Source organism: Rhinolophus hipposideros, assembly GCF_964194185.1.
Source record: "Rhinolophus hipposideros genome assembly, chromosome: 7".
NCBI lineage: Eukaryota > Metazoa > Chordata > Mammalia > Chiroptera > Rhinolophidae > Rhinolophus > Rhinolophus hipposideros.
Genome location: NC_138053.1, coordinates 63,586,006 through 63,606,230, shown reverse-complemented (window position 1 = coordinate 63,606,230; position 20,225 = coordinate 63,586,006). Strand labels below are relative to the sequence as shown.

At 35.4% G+C, this 20,225-nt stretch overlaps 1 protein-coding gene across 12 annotated transcripts in view; it reads right to left on the bottom strand.

Annotated features, from left to right (window-relative positions):
• Positions 1-348: 348 nt before the first annotated feature.
• PDE4D (phosphodiesterase 4D) overlaps positions 349-20,225 on the bottom strand; it is a 1,186,109-nt gene continuing 1,166,232 nt past the window's right edge. For all 12 annotated transcript variants that reach the window (XM_081054416.1, XM_081054412.1, XM_081054418.1 and 9 more), the window contains 9 exons: positions 18,635-18,728; positions 17,057-17,229; positions 16,375-16,473; positions 15,346-15,510; positions 14,128-14,227; positions 7,893-8,047; positions 6,855-6,977; positions 6,213-6,395; positions 349-5,280 (listed from right to left, as the gene is read on the bottom strand). In XM_081054416.1, coding sequence (XP_080910542.1) covers positions 4,864-5,280; positions 6,213-6,395; positions 6,855-6,977; positions 7,893-8,047; positions 14,128-14,227; positions 15,346-15,510; positions 16,375-16,473; positions 17,057-17,229; positions 18,635-18,728 — 1,509 coding nt within the window. In that variant the 3' untranslated portion in view covers positions 349-4,863. The remainder of the gene's footprint in view (positions 5,281-6,212; positions 6,396-6,854; positions 6,978-7,892; positions 8,048-14,127; positions 14,228-15,345; positions 15,511-16,374; positions 16,474-17,056; positions 17,230-18,634; positions 18,729-20,225) is intronic.

The following is a 20,225-nucleotide window of genomic DNA, read 5'->3' as shown; positions in this document are numbered from 1 at the left end:
TCTCTAGAACCTTGTACTTTGCAGAGTACATACCAAATACATTCATGTTGGATGCCTGAAGGATTTCCATTATAGCAGAATATCCAAACAGAGAAGTCCTCATTCCCAAGTCTGTTTACAAAACACTGTGCTTAATCTTGTAGGCCATTTAAATAATTTCAGCAGTGTTTTCTGTAGCAGGATTAATCTACATAAGTGTTTCATTTGATTATAAATATCAATATACTAGCTTACGATGTCACTATCCTTTCATTTCACTTTAACAACCTTCCTTGCTCTTGGAAACCCGTGCTGACTGAACTACAACTTCAAATGAATAATCTTATTTGGAAAAGACTGAGTCATAAATAAGCAGAATCAACCCATGCTTTTATTTTCATTGCATATAAAAATTTCATATGAAGGTATTGATGTACAGTACTATCCCCATGGGCGGGAAGAGGCTAAGAAACCACTAAAAGAATCATCATTTGAATTGTTCACACACAATTTACCACTCTGAAAACATTATCTAAAGAAGTAAAATTAAAAATAACTAAAATCAGTAAGGATGTGTTTTTGGAATTATAGTGTCCCCTTTGTACTGTTTAAAACAAAAGTAATCAAATTCCTTTGGGCCAGGGCTGCTAAAATCTACAGTGTGTGTCAAAAAAATAAAACAAAATAATAGGCGGCTCCTTATTTTCCTAGAAAAAGAATCTCTCCTTTTATTAAGTCTTGTTTTCTGAGGGCTGGGCAACAGTAGAAGGTTTCCACATCACCGACTGGCAATTTCTCATGGCTTTCAGGAGCTGGCCATTGTGAAATTTTAAAATTTTAAAATTCTATAGGACTTTAAGTTTTGCAGAAACAAATTCTAGAGCATGGTGAAAACCTTTATGCTATGTGAATTGGCATCATATAAAACTTTGTGTTTACATATGGATTTACATACAAAAGAAAAATTTTGGTTGATCTTAGCTGAAGGAAAATTCCAGGGTTCAAAAAAAATGAACTTTTTCATAGTATATATTCTCTTAACATGACAAAAAGCCTATTAATAAATGACTAACCAACATGTGTGGTCTACGGCTCTAGTTTCAAATCAAATTCATTTACCTATGTGCTCTAGAAGCCAAAAAGGCTTTTTATAATCACTGGACAAGACTATATTTTCCCAGTAGTGTTGGAAAGTAGAAAACAAATGTAACTAACACAGGTAGCTCTTGATCAACAGATAGGGAAAACGATCATTATATATGCAATGCTACTTCATGGCAAGAAATACTTAAGAGCTTGTATCTCAAAAGGGTTTCAGAATCTTCCAGAGTTTGTGTGTGGTTTTCTGAAATCCAACTATTGCCAGAAAATGAACTGATTCGAAACTTGGATATAAAATGCCCAGCCCTAGCCCCACCACTACCTTACTTTCAAATGCAGCAAAACAGAAGGAAATATTGGTTAAAGTTAAGGCACAGCCCTGGGACCAAAGACCTGCAGCTACGTTTTCTAAATTTATATATCTTTATGTATTTTATAGTTTTCTTGAATCTTCCATAAACAAGCTCTAAGGTGACAAGACTATATTACAGGAGAAAAGAAAATGTACAAGTATGTATACACACCATTCATTCTCTCACCAAGAGTTTCCAAATATATCAACACCATCCCATCATGGGATGATGTTTTAATAAGAACTGATAATTTACAATTAACATTACAGTATGTACATTACAATAAATACATGGTTGTAAACAGACAAACAAGACTGTATTACAGGTAAGGTCATCTGGTGAGAAAAAAAATGCATGGCACAAAAAATAAATAATGCATTTAAAAATTATCATAAAGCTTTCTGTGAAATCCATTTCATTCAAGTTTTTTTTCCTTATCTGCAATTTGTTCTATCTACATTATTTTCTTGTGAATTTTAAGTGATATAAAAGAAAATAAAACTAAAACAGCATTATTATGTTTAGTAACTTGCAAGCTGAAATGTATTGGTTTTATGCAAACTTGGACATTTTTTCCCCATACAGTACCCAGATATTGCATTTTCTTATGGCATTATAGGAAATGTAAAGCCACTTGTAAAGGATGTTCATTTTAAAGCAGTGTATAATTCTGAAGCACACTTGGGCGAGAAAGAGAGAAAGGAGAAAAAAGGCAGAGGATAAGCAGATTGTACAGTGCATTAGTCCCTGTCTCTTGGATATTATGCATTTTCTACAATTTGATTGTCCATCGGTGGGTATCTTCACAAAATGTGACCATTAAAAACCAACAAATTGAAAAAAAAAAGCCCCTCTATTTTAGTGCAGTTAAAAACCCTTTCAGGTCTGGATTTGTTTGTGTCATATTGCTGCTCAAAGATATTTTTTTTCCCATTATTAAGATTCTAGGCACTCTGTGGGAGAAACACCAAATATTAGGGAGAGGTGGGAATTTGAATATTTTGGAAAAAGGAATAAACCCGAGATTGCCTTTTCTTCTAGACCTCTATCAGAGATAAATACAATTAAAACAGAAATAAGTTCACAAATGTTTCTGTGAAGCCACTTGGCCAAACGTAGGACTTTCTTTAGAAGGACTATCTTTACTGACTTTTGCAGGGGGTGGAGGATGGAAATCTGACAATTAATTAATTGACACCTATTCTGCTCTGCGTAGAGCTACATAATTTTTCTGTTAAAGGTTCTAAGCATCAGTAGATCTCAGGAGATTAAAATAGGAATTATCTTCAGCTTGGGTCATTTCCTTGGCTGATGTCTTAGTTACTAGGCCCCAGAAAGCTCCCCGTGACTTCCTAAATCTAAGTGTTTCTCAGGGTTGCACTTTTTCTCAACTGTTTATTTTCCATTTGCTTAGATACCCCCTTTAGTCTTTATGTCAATTCTTGGAGATCAATGTGAAAAATGATTATTTGGGCTCCAAACTCTTCACAGAGAAGGTAAACACTTTATTAAGAACTGAAATGGGAAGAAAGTCCAAACTAAATAAATGCCCCAAGATGCCAACTGAAGGTAAATACTGGGAATTAATCTCTAAAATTGTAATATAGGTCTTGGTGCTAAATTCAGCAGCGGGATCTCTAATTTTTTTTATTTTGGCAGGATCTTTTTACTCATCCCAGTATTGTAGGATGGCATTATATTACCAAACCTTTGGTAGCTGTGGCATCATCAACTTCTTTACCCATTTGAAGAAGTTCTCCTCTACAAGACATGCTTAAGAATCAATGATAACTGATAAAGCAATTCCTACATGTGACGTGGTTGTCCATTAAGGAAGATTGTTGCGACACTTAAAATCATTTCTCAAGAATATTCTTCATATAGTTTTTAATCCCATGGTGAAATCATAGAAACAAATGAGCATCAGTTGTACTGGTGTTGTTTAATATATTCTGCTAATATTGTTAAAACTGCCTACCTACCTGTTAAATTTTTCTCTGTAAATCAAGAGTAAAAGCTAGTCATTATATATTACCTCGCAGTAGAAATGAACGCTAACTCTAACCTGACTACCTGTTTCTTTTCATCAATCAAAATGGTGATGATATATTTGATAAGACCCTATCTAGTGAATGTGGACAGAAGTTCAAACACACGCTAAATGATAAAGCAGCACAAAGGGAAACAGTTTTTCTTACTACAAGTAACTGTGGAAACAATAAAAATGAACATGACATGTGCGGGTTATTACAAAGACATGCACTTATGAAATGAGGGTCTATTGACATAGCAAAAAGTTATCAGAAGACATTAAGTATGAAAATATCTAAAAAAGACTGACCATTTTAGCTACTGGGTATTTATATATCTCTCACTTGCTTCAGAAAACACCAACTGATGGTTGAGTGTCCATGAGACTTAAGACAAATTAGCCAGAACGCACATCAAAGTATTACTGAACGAATATTCACTTTGCACACGATGAAGAAAAATGTAAGTGGAGAGCAACTCTGCTTCTCTGAAAAAAATGACACAAAAAGCAAAGCAAACGAAGACCTACAAAAAAAGAGTTTCCTGCAACATAAAATTAGTTTTTGTTTTAAAATATGGAAGTCATTGGTATATAAAACAATGAATCACTACAAATCAGTTAATTGCTGTGAACTATAAGGTGCAAGTAAAATTTGTAAATTAGATTTATCCAGTGTAGCACAGATTTATACCGAAAACTTGCAAGTTACTCCTTAGAAAAAAACCAGTGGCAGATGAAGTTCTGAACATAGTTTTTTAAATATAATACCTCAGTACATTTAATAATAAAAGTAAGCTCTACAAAAAAATCTGTTTTACATATCATACAAAATGTAGAGGTCAGTGCAGCTCACTGAACCACACTATTCAGTCATGTATCAGGAAGACTTGAAATTAGAAAATTATGCAATTTCTGTGGCTCATCTTCCTCCTGGTAACAGATTCATGCTGTTTTCTGTTCCTGACCCATGTGTTGCCTCATTCATTCGTACACACTGTCTGCGTAGTGCCTTCTTTCTGCTGTAAATATTGCAAACAAATAAAATGAAACGAAACACCGAATCATATCCACTTTTGGGCTGCCTGATGAGCCACACTCTCTTGAAAACATTTTGGAGTTGATTTTCTCTGCTTGGTTAGCTCGACCAAGCTGAAATCTTGTTAAAATGCTGTTCGTGAAGATGTCCCCCTTGCTCCGATCTCATGGAGGTGAAAAAACAATATTCCTGAGCTCCAGACTGAGTAGTCAAGGTCAGTTTTGTTCAACAAATGTCCTGGCAGATGACAGTGAGGTGTGACCATGGTTGTGGCATGTGACATGCACTTTGGAAACCACTTTTCTACTTAAAAAACAAACAAACAAAAACAACAAAAAAAGGCATGAAAGTCTTTTGTACTGTTACGTGTCAGGAGAATGATCATCTATTACACAAGCTTCAGGATGGCTTTCCTCTTCTTCCCCTACTGCCTCCTCTTCGACCTGTTCATCAAGGGGAATTTCAGTAGACTCTGAGTCTTGCGTACAGAGAGTCTTGGAGTCACTGCAGCTAGTGTCTTCTTCCACTTGACTGCCACTGTCCTTTTCAGTGTCTGACTCGCCATCTTCCTCTAAAGTGAGTTCAAACTGGAACTTCTCGGTTTGACCCGGCCGGCCCTCCTCCTGGTCATCAGGGGCTGGGGACGGGCTCTGAGGAATTGTGCTCTGGTACCATTCGCGATTGTCCTCCAAAGTGTCCAAAATGTCCTGGGCGTCAGGATGTACAAGGTCTGCCCATGTCTCCCAGAGAGGGTGAACAATATAGTCTATGAAGCCCACCTGGTTAAAAAGAAATCTGATTTGAGTACAGGACTTGGGACTAAGAAATAAAGGAAAAGGTTAACCAGATCCCATAAATCTATCTAATTAATATCAATTTACATATATGTATATGTGTGTATATGTATATGTATATATACATATGATATGTGTATATATTATATGTACATATAACATATAATGCGTATATATTACTTGTACACAATATTATGTATATTACGTGTATACAAATATTATGTGTATATATTATATGTATATACAACATATAAATATATACCCATATATACATATACACACATATATATATACACACACACAGATATACAACTTACATAAAAATATACATAACATAGCCCACAAATATAACACTGAACAGAAGATTACTAACCTTAGTTTTGTAAAACAGTCACTATTTTAGGCAATAGATGATATAATAGTATTATTACTAGCTGGTGAAAATGAGCTTCTAGAACTCTCAGTTCAAGAGTATGTTGACAACATAAAGCTCTTGTTTACAAAAACAGTTGTTTACATGGTAAGGCTTGGCTTGAGGCCTGGACTTTATTTTAGAATAGCCAATTTATAGGTGACTCCAGATAACTGAAATAATTTCACCTACTCCATATAAATTCACATAAGTGAATTTACTTATGAATTCAGATAACAAATATTTCTATACCTATGAATATACTATGTGAATATAGTCATTATGCATGAATACAATGCCATAAGAATATATAAATGATTATACACATATAAACCATAAGAATGGGTTTTTGGGCTTATAAATACTAATGTGAAATGAGCTGGCAAAAGTAAAGCACTAATTAAAAAACACACACACTAAAATGCTGTGTGAAGTGCACACACAGTAACCAAACTTTCAAACTGCAGTTTTGTTCTCTCTGAAAGCTCTATGCTTAATGCATCACCTGTGATTTTTCCACAGACGCATTGTGCTTGTCACACATTGGACTTATCTCCATGCCTCGCTCCCTCTCTCGGTCTCCTTGGCGGAAGAACTCCTCCATTATGCGGTCTGTCCACTGGCGGTACAGCTGGAGAGGCTTTGTTGGATTGCTCAGGTCTGCACAATGCACCATATTCTGGAGGACCTAAAATAGACAAATGCTTTTTCAGCACCCCCACCTTTTTTTCTTTTTTTTACTAGAAATTCACATTGAATGACTGTGACACTTAAAAATATATGTAGTGTAAGACTCATTCCAAACAGCTCAATGATGATGTGTCTATGTGTGGTTCACACTTGTATTAATAGTCCCCAATTATGCCACCTCTACTGCATTTAAATATCAAGAGAAACTGTTTGTGTGCATGGTTGATTTAATCCAGAGCTGCCGAAGAGTCTGCTTTTGTGGGATGTTAGGTTTTTTTTAAACACATTCGCAAAGACCAACAATATTTTATCGGTTTAATTCTCAAGATTAAGAATTTGGACAAAAATCCTGCTTATAATTACTAAAATTATAAGGTGGAAGAAAGAAGACATAAATCTTACCAAAGTTAGACACACACACACACACACACACGTGAAAATTCAAATAATGTTTTACCTGAATCCTATCAGAATAATTATCGAGAAGAAGAACTCCAGAACTTGTCACTTTCTTAGTTTCAACCATAGTTTTCAAATCAGCCAGTAGATTCATGTGTTTTGACATGTCTGTTGCAAGTACCTTAAAGACAAAGAGCATTTCCTTAAGTAAAAAAGTCCAGAGGAAAAAAGTCAAAATTTGCAAACAAAAATATTATGCAGAATGTGAGAAAAAATGGAAAAGCACTACGTCATCTAATAGCTGTGCATCGAAATTCTGTACTACTTCTTGGGGCAGTCTTCTTCCCTTCGCTGTCTAGTTTTCTGGAAGCCCAGATACATGTGTGCAATATATAGAAACATTAGGCACTGACATAGACTTCCACGGTTAAAAAATGGCATGGTATCTCCATGGAGAAGACATCATCACATATGTTTTCCATTTCTTGGACTAGAAAGTGGTTACTTTGGTTAGGCTCTGATGAACTAATTCACGATTGCTCACAGAATACTTCAGAAACACAATATTCTGGGTAATTTTCTGTTTATCCAAGACCGATAATTCTTATCTTTGTATATACAAAACTTAACAGAATAATTATTTGAGGGCCAGAGATTTTCCTGTGTCGCATAATCACTGTGAATAATATGCACAAAGAAAATATTAACATTATGGATGTTTCTAAATGGCACTGTCTATTGATGCAGATCCCCTCCCACCCCACACATTTTGAATGGAAAAAGTCCATTTGAGCTAAGGACAGTACCCTTTGCTCTTGTTAGTCATCTTTCTCTACCCGACAACAGATTGGAGGAGTTCAGAAAATAAAACCAGAATAATGAGGGTAAGCTGTCATTATTCTTAATTTTAAACTGCTAGAAGTAGAAAACCTATTATAGAATTATCATTCCAGCAGCAGGGGCAGCTTCTCAAACATAAAAGGCAACATTAGGTTCTGAAATATACAGTTGCTTTACCTGATACTCATCTTATTCTTATTTTTTAAAAACAATTTGCATCACAGTTCTCTTTTTTTTGCTTTTATCAGCTACTTACAATGTCAATGACCATTTTCCTTAATGATTGTCTTTGCTTTTTGGTCAAATTCTGGAAAATGTCACAGTTTTCTTCCTGAAGCAATTTAAAGCCCACAGCCAAATGATGATTCTCCAAGACAGAAGAATCGTTGTACATCAAGGCAAGTTCAGAGTCTTGAAAGAAAGACAAAAGATTAGCAAAGCCATTGATTCCAAGTTTCTCCAATTCTTCATATTGTGAGATACTTTGGGTTTAGGATGTAATTTCCCCTAAACATCTCTGTGGGCCTTACCATTACATGACAGCACCTAGCAGAGAATGTACTTGTTAATGTAACATTGGAAAGAGCACTGGGATCTTGGGAGTAAATTCTAATGCTGCTGACAGGAGGCAAGGTGATTCACCTGTGGGCCTCAGCTTTCTCTTTTCTCTCCTCCAGATCTATGTAGCTCCGTAGCTTAGCAGAAAATGACATTATTCTTAACACTGACAACATGTCCAGAGCATAGGGTGTTGTATTCCTAATAACTGTGCACCACCTATCCAGCATTTTATATAATTTAAAGATCACGTGACTTAGGATTATTTGTTCTCAGAGAGCGCATAAAAACAGTCTGCAACACATGAGCAGTACTAGATTTGTTCGTGCTGCTCTTACTTATTTTCGTCCACAGTATAGCTTTGAAAGTTGAAGATTTATTCATTTTTCCATTTCCTTTTCCAAGTATCATTCGGTCACTATATACATGTATATTGCCCTTCCCATGTGTATGCTCATGGCTTCACACAGAGATGGATGTCAGGCTGCCTGCATAATGGTGAACAATCTGCTGCTCTCTCACAACTGCCCTGGACCTGTGCATTTTAGGCAGCAAGAGACCCTGCCTCCATAGTAGTTCCTGTAAGTAGCAGACGCAGATCAATAAAGTTGTCATTAAAAAAGATTTGACTGGTACTTTAATCTGTTTCCACTTAAGTCACTGTAAAGACTAAAAGTGCACGTGTTTGATTATTTTACTGACTAATGCATAGAAAATATATTTGGAAATATATATTCTTTTCTAAGAAAGAAATATCCAATACAACTCAATTATTACTTTAAAGGAGCTAGGGAGGAGAAGAGAGATTTAAGATATATTTCCACTGTGAAATCCTATGATTTTTATCACTACTATAGAAATAGAAATTTATGCATATAAATTTTTGCTCCCAAACTACAGGAACAGAGATGTCTATAGTACCAGGCAGTGGGTATTATGGTGTTATTGTCTTTGTTCTATTTTTTGATAAAGCAATAGTGTTCATTTTTAAAAAGTCAATATCTGGTCAAATTGACTTTTAAATAATCTATAAAAACCGCTAACTATGAACATGTATCTACAGATGGTTAAATATAGCAATCAAAAAATTTAAGCTATAAAGGATCTTCCACCCAATATTATTCTGTGTATAGCCGAATCATATTAAATAACACATACTGAAAAGAAGGCATAATGTTTTCTGACTAAAGAGATAATGATTAATTAATCTGTTAAGGTTCTTCTAAGGGAGCAAATATGCATGTAGACAAGGGGCATTCACAGAAGAACTGCCTCAGGCTTACGAAAACCTGGATTAGTTTATATGCCCAATGAAGAAGGATGAAAGAAATTAAGGCTATGAACCTACAGAAGGCTATTGAACCTACAGAAGAAAAGATGAGAAGCTGTGACTTGAAGGAAGAGGGTGACCTGTGGTATGAACATTGTAACAGAGAGTCTGAATTCTACTCAAGCTAAGGATGGCCTTTCATACAGAGGACTGTCCAGGAGCCATAGCCAAGCCTGCCTTGCAAAGCACGTAGCTCCTGACATTTAAGATGAGTGAAGGCTGGCCAGAAAGGCCATGGCAAATGGTTCCTTGTTGGAACGTGGGCCTCTACTGCCTGGGCAATCTCTGGGGCTATTCCAAAAAGGCGGTGGGGACTGCTGGTGTTTAAATGAATGAATGCTGGCACTTAAGCAACCCTGAGGGTAGACATGTAACTTTCTACTCTTCTTTAGGACTGAAGGTGTGTGGCTGCATCTACAGGGGAGGTAAGATTCTACAGTTCCTGAGTCAATTGCCCACAAAGACGACAACCCTGCATGTCCATGAAGATTACTTGAAGGTTCAGAGATCATCCAAAAGTTGCCTTCATACTTTGCTATAAGGGCACGTAGCACAGAGGAGGAGAGAGACTAGTTTATGTAACATTTTTGTTGAAAGCCCTTATTTTCCAAGGCTCAGTACGAGTCACCTCATCCATGAAGTCTTTCTTGATTACCACAGGCAGAACTGCTCACTTTCTCCTATATGCTTTGTAACCACTCATTTGGCATTTATTTTATTTTACCTTATTTGTCATTTTATCTGTGCAAATCTTAATAGACCCTCCCACAGATCTCCCAACCCACTTAGTGACTTAAGACCTTATATAAAATTAAAAGTTATTAATTTAATGTACTTGGTTATCTGGTTTCTCCTGGGCACTTCTAAACACAGTGTTTCTCCTTGAAATGTGGAAAAGGAGTGGTGGTTTTCACTTAATATCCAGTTTCCAAGGACGGCCTGGCTCACTCCCTCAATTCATTCACTCCCTGTGCCCTTAACCTGCATTATTTTTCTCCACCGAACTTACTGCCATCTGATAACACGTATTCACCTGTCACAATCTGTCTTTTGTAACACTATTCCCAGTGCCCAGGACAAGGTTTGCCATGAAGTACACTCTCAATATTTTTTGTTTTTGTTGAATAAAATAATGATCTCTACAGTTATTTCTATATAATCACATTCAACAAAAATGAATTTATCTTTATTTTGTAAGTGTTAGATTTACACAGAAAAATAACATTCTATATATATCAGCTACAGAAAGCTTATTTTAAAATGAGACTAGAAAAATGAAAAAAAAAGTGTGTGTACTGGTAGCTAGGTCTGCCTCCACGTTAAAGCAATGAAATGCTCTGCCCTTGGAATCAAGTCAGATGCTTTGAGCACATGACTCATATGAGTAAATCTCTCTCCCCCAAACTTAGGCATCATTGCTATAAACAAAAATTACTCGTTTTCCAAGTAAAATTTAATGGTACATAGTTTCTATACTTCTGACACTGCGTTATAGTTTTAGAAAATAATGCTCTGAAATTAAATGCTTTTTTTAATGAGAAATACCCACCAGCATGTTATATGAAAAACTTGATGATGCTATTTACGTTTTATGGATTTATTTACATGTATTATCACAAAAAAAAGACTTTCATAGCTTCCCACCTGGAATGTCAACTTCCTTAAATCCTATTCAGATTCTCTCGTATCCCTAAATCATTTATAAAAGCTTAACGAACTGCCTGGTAGAAATTATTTGTTTGCAAAACCTCCAGCATGTTTACAATGAGTATACATATCATTACTATCAAATCATTTGGCACCTAAAACTAACACAAGTGGAACAAGTGGACAATAGTGGAAACTATTGTCACAGCTAAGAAGAAGTGTACAGACTCAGAATCAACTGAGGTCCAGGCTTTCTCTACCAAGGCAAGCCATGAAACCTCATGGTGCCTCTGTAGCCTCCTTAAAATAGACAGGTGACGTCCCAACTATGGGTTTATAAATTTGATGATTAGAGTCTTTAGAATTCTTTATTACAGGAAACGTAGATTCAACCTTTGGCTTCAGATAAGTTGGCAGCACCAGCTCCAAGGTAAGAGTTATGACTGTGCTAGTCTGAGTCGCTGATGCTTAATCCATAAAATAAAGAGAACATAAACTTAACGTCTCTAATGAAACAGCTTACTGCAAACTAAAAAAAAAAAATCATATAATTTTGATAGATTATTTCACAAAGCTATTTATTATAAGTTTACATGTTATTAAAGAGAATCCTTTATAGCATGCTGTAAAGTTAAAACTTATTTGGCTACGAAGCTTTCTCTATGTCCTGAAATAAAATGCTTGCTGGCATGATCCCTAGTCAAAAGCTAACTAAAGCAGCTATTCTTATACTGCCCGGGGGTTCTGATCAACCCCGGGATACTTTCATGTACCAGATGATGATGATGATGATTCATTCTCTCAGGAATAACACGGCCTCATCACACCTCACCCTCCAGAAGACATGAGGAATCCAAAGCTGCTGGGAACTGTTAACCTCCCGGTGCTGCCGAGGTCCCTTCCAATACTGAATAACAAAATACTTCCCGAAGCAGGATTATTTAGCCCTCCCCGTCAGGAAGGTCATCAGAAAAATGACCTTAAACACACACCCACCCTTGTTACATAAATACACACCGTCATTATATTTATAATCCCCTGAATGTGACCATTATCTATCTCAGTGGGTCTCAAACTTTGGAGAGCATCAGATTCATCTGCAAACTCAGGCCGTGCTAGCTTACATTTCAGACTGTGTGGGCATGCCGATACCCACCAGAGTTCCCCAGTGCCAGCCTAAGCCCCTTTGCTCTTTGAGGGTCCCCGAGAAAGAATGATAGAGCTGGTTCTTAGTGTCTTTCTTCAAAAATTTATCAGAGGGCTTAGAGACAGTCCTCTGAGACAGTTTTTAATTTTTTCTCTTATCTATTCTTAAACTCTAATGTTTAATAAGGGGACATACTATGTTATATACAATAGGAGGCAAAGAAAATACACTAGTCTGAATTTTTGGTGTTATTAATTTAAAGAAAAAATGCATACCTTTTCTAAAGGCAAACATTTAATTAGCACAAAAATTTCATGCATTTGTTAAAAATGTGTAAAATGATGACCATATCAAGGCATGTCGAACCATCAAAATAATAAATCAGGCCAGGCTAACAAAAGGTGCCAGCGTACAGTGCCCTGTATAACCTCCCTGCTCGTCTCAGAAAGGGCACAATGTATCCTAACCACTGATACAAGATACTCATGCAGCTGCGCCTGATGCCTATTATTGTTTATGGGTGAATATTCAGTAATGCTTTAATGGTTCCTGAAAGCACCCCTTTATAGATTTGAATAAGGTAGCTGGAACATGAAATGCTATCCTGTGTAATCTTTGACATAGTGTAAGTTCATAACCCAAACTTCTAACATGTACTTGCCTAACTATACATTTTAGGAAATCCACGACTTTCCTAATCCTATATATAAGTGAGTAACAAAAGTGTGTTTTGTTATAGGGTAGTACAGAGGCTCTTCGAAGATATCAAAATAGATCTAAAAATTCTAAAGATCTGCTTTAAATCTCTCCAAGCCAGGCTATATTTAAATTCTCCCTAAATCTGGCTGCAGCAAAGTACAGAAATGAATGTGGAAAGCATAGAGACTACTTACTAGATCCAGATTGCTGTAGCGCATGAGAAGGCTATTATCTACAAATTCATGGCAAAAAAGGGAATATTCTTAACAGATAAGAAAAAAAAAATTAATCACTTTGAGTGTTTTTTGGGGTATATAAAATTAAATTTATATACTTTAGTGGGAGGTAATTAAATAATGACATTTAAATCATTTACCAATTAGCTTCAAGTACCAAAGGAAGAGAATTTCTGTCAAGCTAGAACCTCCTTGCAAAGACACTTAGCTCAGGCACTACCTGAATATTCCCTACAGAGGTGTTCTGTAAAACTGTGTGTCAGTGATGCCTCACACTACAGTCTCTGCCACTCCTTATATTTCAAATGTAGTGATGATGACTTCTTATTTCGTGAAATGTCACTCACCAGTGAGAACAAAATTAATGGTTAAAAAATGTGAAGTTAAAAAAGAAGCTTCTGTTGCCCTCATTAGGGAATTAAACTGGGAAAGACCAGGGCTGGCCATGGTTGTGGAGGGGGGAGTAGTTAGAGCCTCTGAAGAGGATTAAATGACAACCTACATAGAGTGAGGAAGGTTTAACATTAATTCTTACAACCTTTTTTTCTTCTTTTTTATTTAAAACTTAGGGGCAATATAACTACCTAAATCTTTCTGCAACTTTTCACTTTGATTACCCTTGTCTATTAACAACGATATGTATTTTTTTCTACAGAAGTACCCAAAAGTATGTTTTTTCAAATATCATATACCTCATGGCATATAATACTAATTTTCAGAACTAAATTACATTAACACACACTCTCATTAAAATGCGCATTTACAAATCTCAAAAGAAGGTTATAGGTCTGGAAACACCCCCGATATAAAGATGCTCACTCTAAAATGTACAAAGTGAAAATATCTTCCGCAAAGATAAATGCGCCCCACTTACTTGTATTGATCAGAAACTGATTTGACACCCCGGGATGGTCCACATCGTGTATTGCACTGGCAAAAATTGCTGCAAGAATCTCCAAATCTGTAAACACAGCCTGGAAAAATCAGACAATACAGATAACATCACTATTCTATAATAACACAAAGTAAAGGTATACACAAATGAGAAATTAGTTCCTACCATTTGATGGAAAATGAAATAAAGCTTCAAAATATGCAATCAATGTGTGAGGAAAAGAGACTTGTAGATAATGAGTTACTCATGAACTCTGTAAGTATAATCTTGGAAGAAAATATTTTATCTAATTTTATCATAACTTACAATCAAACCTTTTCCATTGGCTATATATTTTTTTAAATACTGCAAAAGGAATATATTTTGAAGAAAATAATGAACAATTATTTCCTTTTCTTTTATTCAAACCAAGGTTTCTCAACCTCAGCAGAATCGACATTTTGGGCCAAATTATTTTTGTTATGGAAAGCTGTCCTGTGCATTGTAGGATTTTTAGCAGCATCTCTGGCCTTTACCCATGAGATGTCAGTAGCATGTACACCCCCGGTTGTGACAGCCAAAAATGTCTCCATATATTGCCAACTGCCCCTGAGGGGTACGGGAGGAAGACAAGGGAAGAACTGCTTCCAGATGAGAAACACACAAAACATGAGGTATTAACACAGTTTTATAATGAAAACTATCTGAACTATAAAATATATTAGCAAAAAAGAATCTCCCCTTGAACAATTCAGGAAATCACATCGCTTTAATAAACATTTAATGAAACAACTTAGGATTTGTTAAAATTAAAGAAGCGTTTCTTTCTAATAAAACCTATGAAAAATATCAATGCACTGCTTATATTTTATAAAATAATTGTCCTTTGAACTATAAATGCAAAACCTATCAGCCTAAATTCCAAAACAACAAACTGAAATCAAGTAAGCCAGATGTGCTTTAGGGAATGCCCATTAGACCATTTCAAAGAAGCAGTGTCATCAACAGATGAATCCCTAAATCTTTGGTCAGGTTTCACAGACACAATCATCAAAGACTCTGTTTATTTACCACCACCACATTTTTTTTTCCCTTTATAACTCAACATATTCCCCTTGAAGCCAATTAGATTCTGCACTGCATACACTTTAGGATAAAAGTTTGAAACTTTGGTGGGTGGCAAGCTAGTGTCCTCGAAGTGTTAGAAGCCAGAATTACCTCCAGAGCAGGGGTAGACAACAGCACGTGCGTGGACTGGACGACGTCAGCAGCATGGATATTGTTGTGGTAGGCGACATCAGCGTGGTAATGGTCTTCCAGGGTCATCAGGTATGTAATTAAAGTGTCTACCGGAATTTTAAATGTTTTTAATAAATCCCGTTCCTGTAGGAAAAGAAATCCTCTTAACATGTTGTCCTTCCATAAAAAGACTTTTTCCCTAGAGTGTGTTAACAACAACAACAACAACAACAAATCACATCCAGTCACCCTGAAGCACTCGCACAATGTCTAGTGAGGAAAATGGAAACTTTGGGGAAGATTCGGGCACATCAGGGATCAAACCAGAGTTGAGTTGTCCTTTTGGAGCCCAATGGTGCTTTACCCAAGATGTACGATGTCAGAAAGGAGCTGCCAATCCTAAAAACGTCTGTGTCCCACGACCATGACGGCAGCCTCAGCCTAGAGCCACTGATTCAGCCAACTGGGCTCACCAACTGAATCTCAACAGTCTCTCTAGGGCTGGAACCTGCTGTTCCAGTTTTAGGCTATCTACAGCCTCAACTCCTCGTCCAAATCCTAACCCTGAACTGGGACAAAAGCTCAACAAGAGTGAGACACTGATATAGAGAAGAGAGAATTCCACAGAATTTCAAAAAAAAACAGGAAATTTTATCCTCAGATGAGTCAGCGGGAGGGCTTATTCATTTTCAAAGTTAGCACTTCATACTCTATGAGTTAGGGTCATGAAGACTATTTGTAAACTATTATTTTAATGAATCGATTAAATTTTCCCGTATCTTTTTCTTAAATGGGAAAAAATAAGAAAATTGGTTGATTTGTATCGTGCCCACACTTCAGCCTTTCTATATCCTTATTTGTCCCTTGGTAAAGGGGCAAATAAGAAAAAAAGTACAAAATACACAAAAGAGGGAGAGTAGTAAAGTAGATAAAATGCACACACAATTCACACGGGGCACTGAATCACCAAATAAAAGAAAGGTGACAGACAGAACCTCAGCACATTACCTGAAAGATGGTGTGCATGATAACAGTCAAAGGCCGGTTACCAGACAGCTCTGCTATTCTGAAAACATGAAGACCCCATTTGTTCACATCTTCTAGTTCCTGGGGTTAAGGTAGATAAAAAAAGAAAATGAGGAAAATAAAGTAAAATATGAAACAATGAACACAGTCATTTAAAAAATACCGACTTTAATGAAAAGACCGTTATATTAGAAAAAGATTCCTTTTACATGTAATGGATGCATCATGGAAGTCCAGGCAAACTTTGGGCAAATTCACGAAATGTATACAAAACTGAATAGTATCGCTGAACCGTATGTCTTTTGATAATTTCAATAGCAATTTCAAAGCACTTCTTCAGTAGATACAATCTACTTACAAAACTTGAACTATTCTCCTAACACCCAGAACACCTAATAGATTTCTAATTCTGTAAGGTCAAACCACCAAGTATGTTTGATGCAAAGAAGTGAAGAACAGATATCCCAGATTACCTGTCTAAATCCACAAATTAATAAAATCCAAATAACTTAGAAAGAGCTTTACAAAAGTGCTTTCCCATAAAAAAAAAAAAAAAACACCCACAAATTAATGAACTTGTTCATCTATTTAAAAAAGAAGGAATCAAAATTCATCAAAAGGCAGCGTTGCATATTTAGGATCATGATCTTTGAAATCATCTTACCTTGGCAAGGACATCTTCTTGTTCAGTTTTCACCCCAAACCTCGGGATGCTTGAATTAGTCAAACTGGAACTATGCATCAACTTCTTGACCCCACTGATCTGAGACATTGGCCTTTTCTTTTTCTCCTTTTCCTTCTGAGTTGGAGAAGGAATTTCCACTTCATGTTGCTTATCTTAAAAAATTAGAAAAATGTTCTGTATTTACTATTAATTCTACCTGTTTTTTAAATCATGTATAAATGGACAGGTTTTAATCAATCATTATATATTCCAAAAAATATTACCAAGGAAAACTCCTTTTAAAGAAGTTGAATATTTTCAATTTGATGTGGACTTAATTTGAAACCCTCAAACACAAAATTAAGCAAATAATTCCCACTGCAGAATAATTAACATTAAATTTCTTCAGTGGTTATGTCTTTGCTAGAATGTCCTAATAAATTCTTTTTTGAAAGACTTATCATGATAATAAACTTGGAAAAAGCAAAACACATTGGTTATTTCCATTCTTCAAATGAGAACTCCATTTCCATTTGAAATTCACTTACTGGCTTCAAAACTGCTCTTGCCAAGTAAGGACTCTAGTTTCAGTATCACTTTGCAATAGTAGAAACTTCATACACAAATATAAAAGCAGCAGTGTGTGAATCTGACAGCTTACAGAAATGAATCATCCTGTGGAAGTATAAACAGCTTCTCTGAATGACTTAAGATTGCTTTTGATAGTTTACATTTTCTACACCATAGTGAGATAGGGGTATGATGTCATAAGGTTTTACGGGGAATACAGATAATATCCAACATTATTTGATAGTGATAGTAGATTCACAAAAGTTAACTGTTGATTTCAAATAAAAGACATCAGATGCCTCAGTACATTCAGCCCCTATTTCAAGGCAGTGAGCTCCTCTAACTCATCCTTGCACATTGCGCTCAATAAATATTTAGTGCTAATTAGATATTCAGCAATTTTGTTTGGAAAGTAAAGTCAAATCAAGCATATGTTCAAGTTATATATAACTATGACTTATTGCATTTTCTTTCAATGGATGGGAGGGTGGGGATAGAAGTGATATTGTCCCAGTACACCATACTCTTACCTATGATTGTCAGCAAACTTTTCTTTAGCAATTGTATTGTCTCTGTCTGCCTTACCAGTTAACAAATATGGTGTCCGTTAGACTACAGACTCACTGAGGGCAAGGACCATTTCTAATTTATCATTAAATACCTAGTGCCCAACAATGGTTGGCACTTAACAAGAATTTGTTGAATGCACGTATATAGATTGCTCTAAAAAAATACATTTTACAGTTCAGTACTTTGGAAAAACTGACAATATACAACTTTAATTCAGAAAAATACCTAAGCTCCTAAATAAAACTAAAAGATAAGACATTTCACTTTGTCATCTTAGTATCTAAAGCTTAGAGGCTTAGAGGCTCAAATTACTAATATGATGAATGAAAACAAGTGAAAAGTCCTAACACTTATTTGGTTTACAAAATGAGTTGGTTCTACTTCCAAAAAACAACTCAAAAGAAAATTAAAAAACTGTACTTAAATTGTTATTCTCACCTAAGAATGTGTTTGATATATACTCAGACACTTGATTTCCAGACCGACTCATTTCAGAGAGATGGGTGAGCTCCCGATTAAGCATTCTTTTAAACTGAAAGACAGAAAGATAAAATGAAATCATAGGGAAATTTAAGAAAAATAACATAAGCATATACTGAGTGACAGAAAATACGCCCAAAGAATTTTTCAATTGTCCTGATACTTTGATCAGTTCCTTCCAATAGAAATTTCTGGATGGAAAAAAATCTATAATCTGTGCTGTCCACTACAGTGGCCACTAGCGTCATGTGGCTATGAAGCACTTAAAATGAGGCTAATGCAAATGAGGAGCTGAATTTTGAATTTTATTCAATTTTATTTAATTAAAATTTAAATAGCGACATGTGGCTAGGAATTATCATATTGGACAGAGCAGATTTAAACACTCAAAGACATTAATTAAGGGGAGGAAAGGGCATACAGTAACTTCTATGAGCTACATGATCGAAAAAAGTCACATTTTACTCTAATATTTAATAACCTTAAAAATTTTGAATTTCACCATAAATTTTCATTTAAGTCTGAGGGAAAGAGAGCAGTGAAATTTTCATTCAGTAATGTTTAAAATGTAATTCAAACTCAGTATTTAATTATTTTATTGGCATTTTTAAAAATGTTACTTCTCATAATTCATACCATGGTATCTAACTCAAGATAATTTGGCAAATTACTTCCAAAGTCAATCTTATTGACTATCTAGATTAGGTATAAGAATTTATCAACTACCAAAAAGCACTGTGGGAGATCAATAAAAACATTTCAAAATACTATTGGAAATTAATATAAGTACTATCCTGCAGTCAAAACTGAACAGCTGGCCTTGACCAACACAGATTCTTCTGGCTGTTAATTTATATGTCTAGGGAGCATATTCTCAAACTCAGGAATACAAACTTCACTTTCTTTGTTCATGTATCTTTTTTTTATAATTGGCCTCTGATCATAAAACACATAAGTGATATAGAAATGTAGAAAGCTATATAGAAAACAATTAGAAATCATGTATACCCCCACTGCTCAGAGATAACTATAGATAATTAGCTGTATTTCCCCGTATGCATTTTATTTTACATTTGTCTGGATGTATATTTTAAAAATTGACATCATGTAGTATACAAAACACAGATTGCTGCTGATTTTCATTTAGCATTATATATTATGATACACTGGGGAAAAATAAATTTTGACAACTTCTAAGAATACATGAAGACATTTACAATAGTGGTCAAAAGATGTTCTATCTTTTATAAAGTTACTTTCTTGAGTAAGTTATAGGCTATCAACTAATTAAATAAACTAATAGAAAGTATCTTGTATTTAGCCCAGCACATAGTAGGTGCTCAGCATTATTTGAGCTCATTCTATCTCTCAGTTCCCGGGGTCTTTTCTAGTAATGATTGATTTTTATCATTGTAAGACAAACAGATGTAAGATCTGACTATAGTTATTTTCATTAAAAAAAACATATCTAAATATCTAGCTCCCCTACCCATTCCAAATGAATAATTTCAGATATCATTCATACAAGAAATTGTCACCACGCTTCAAA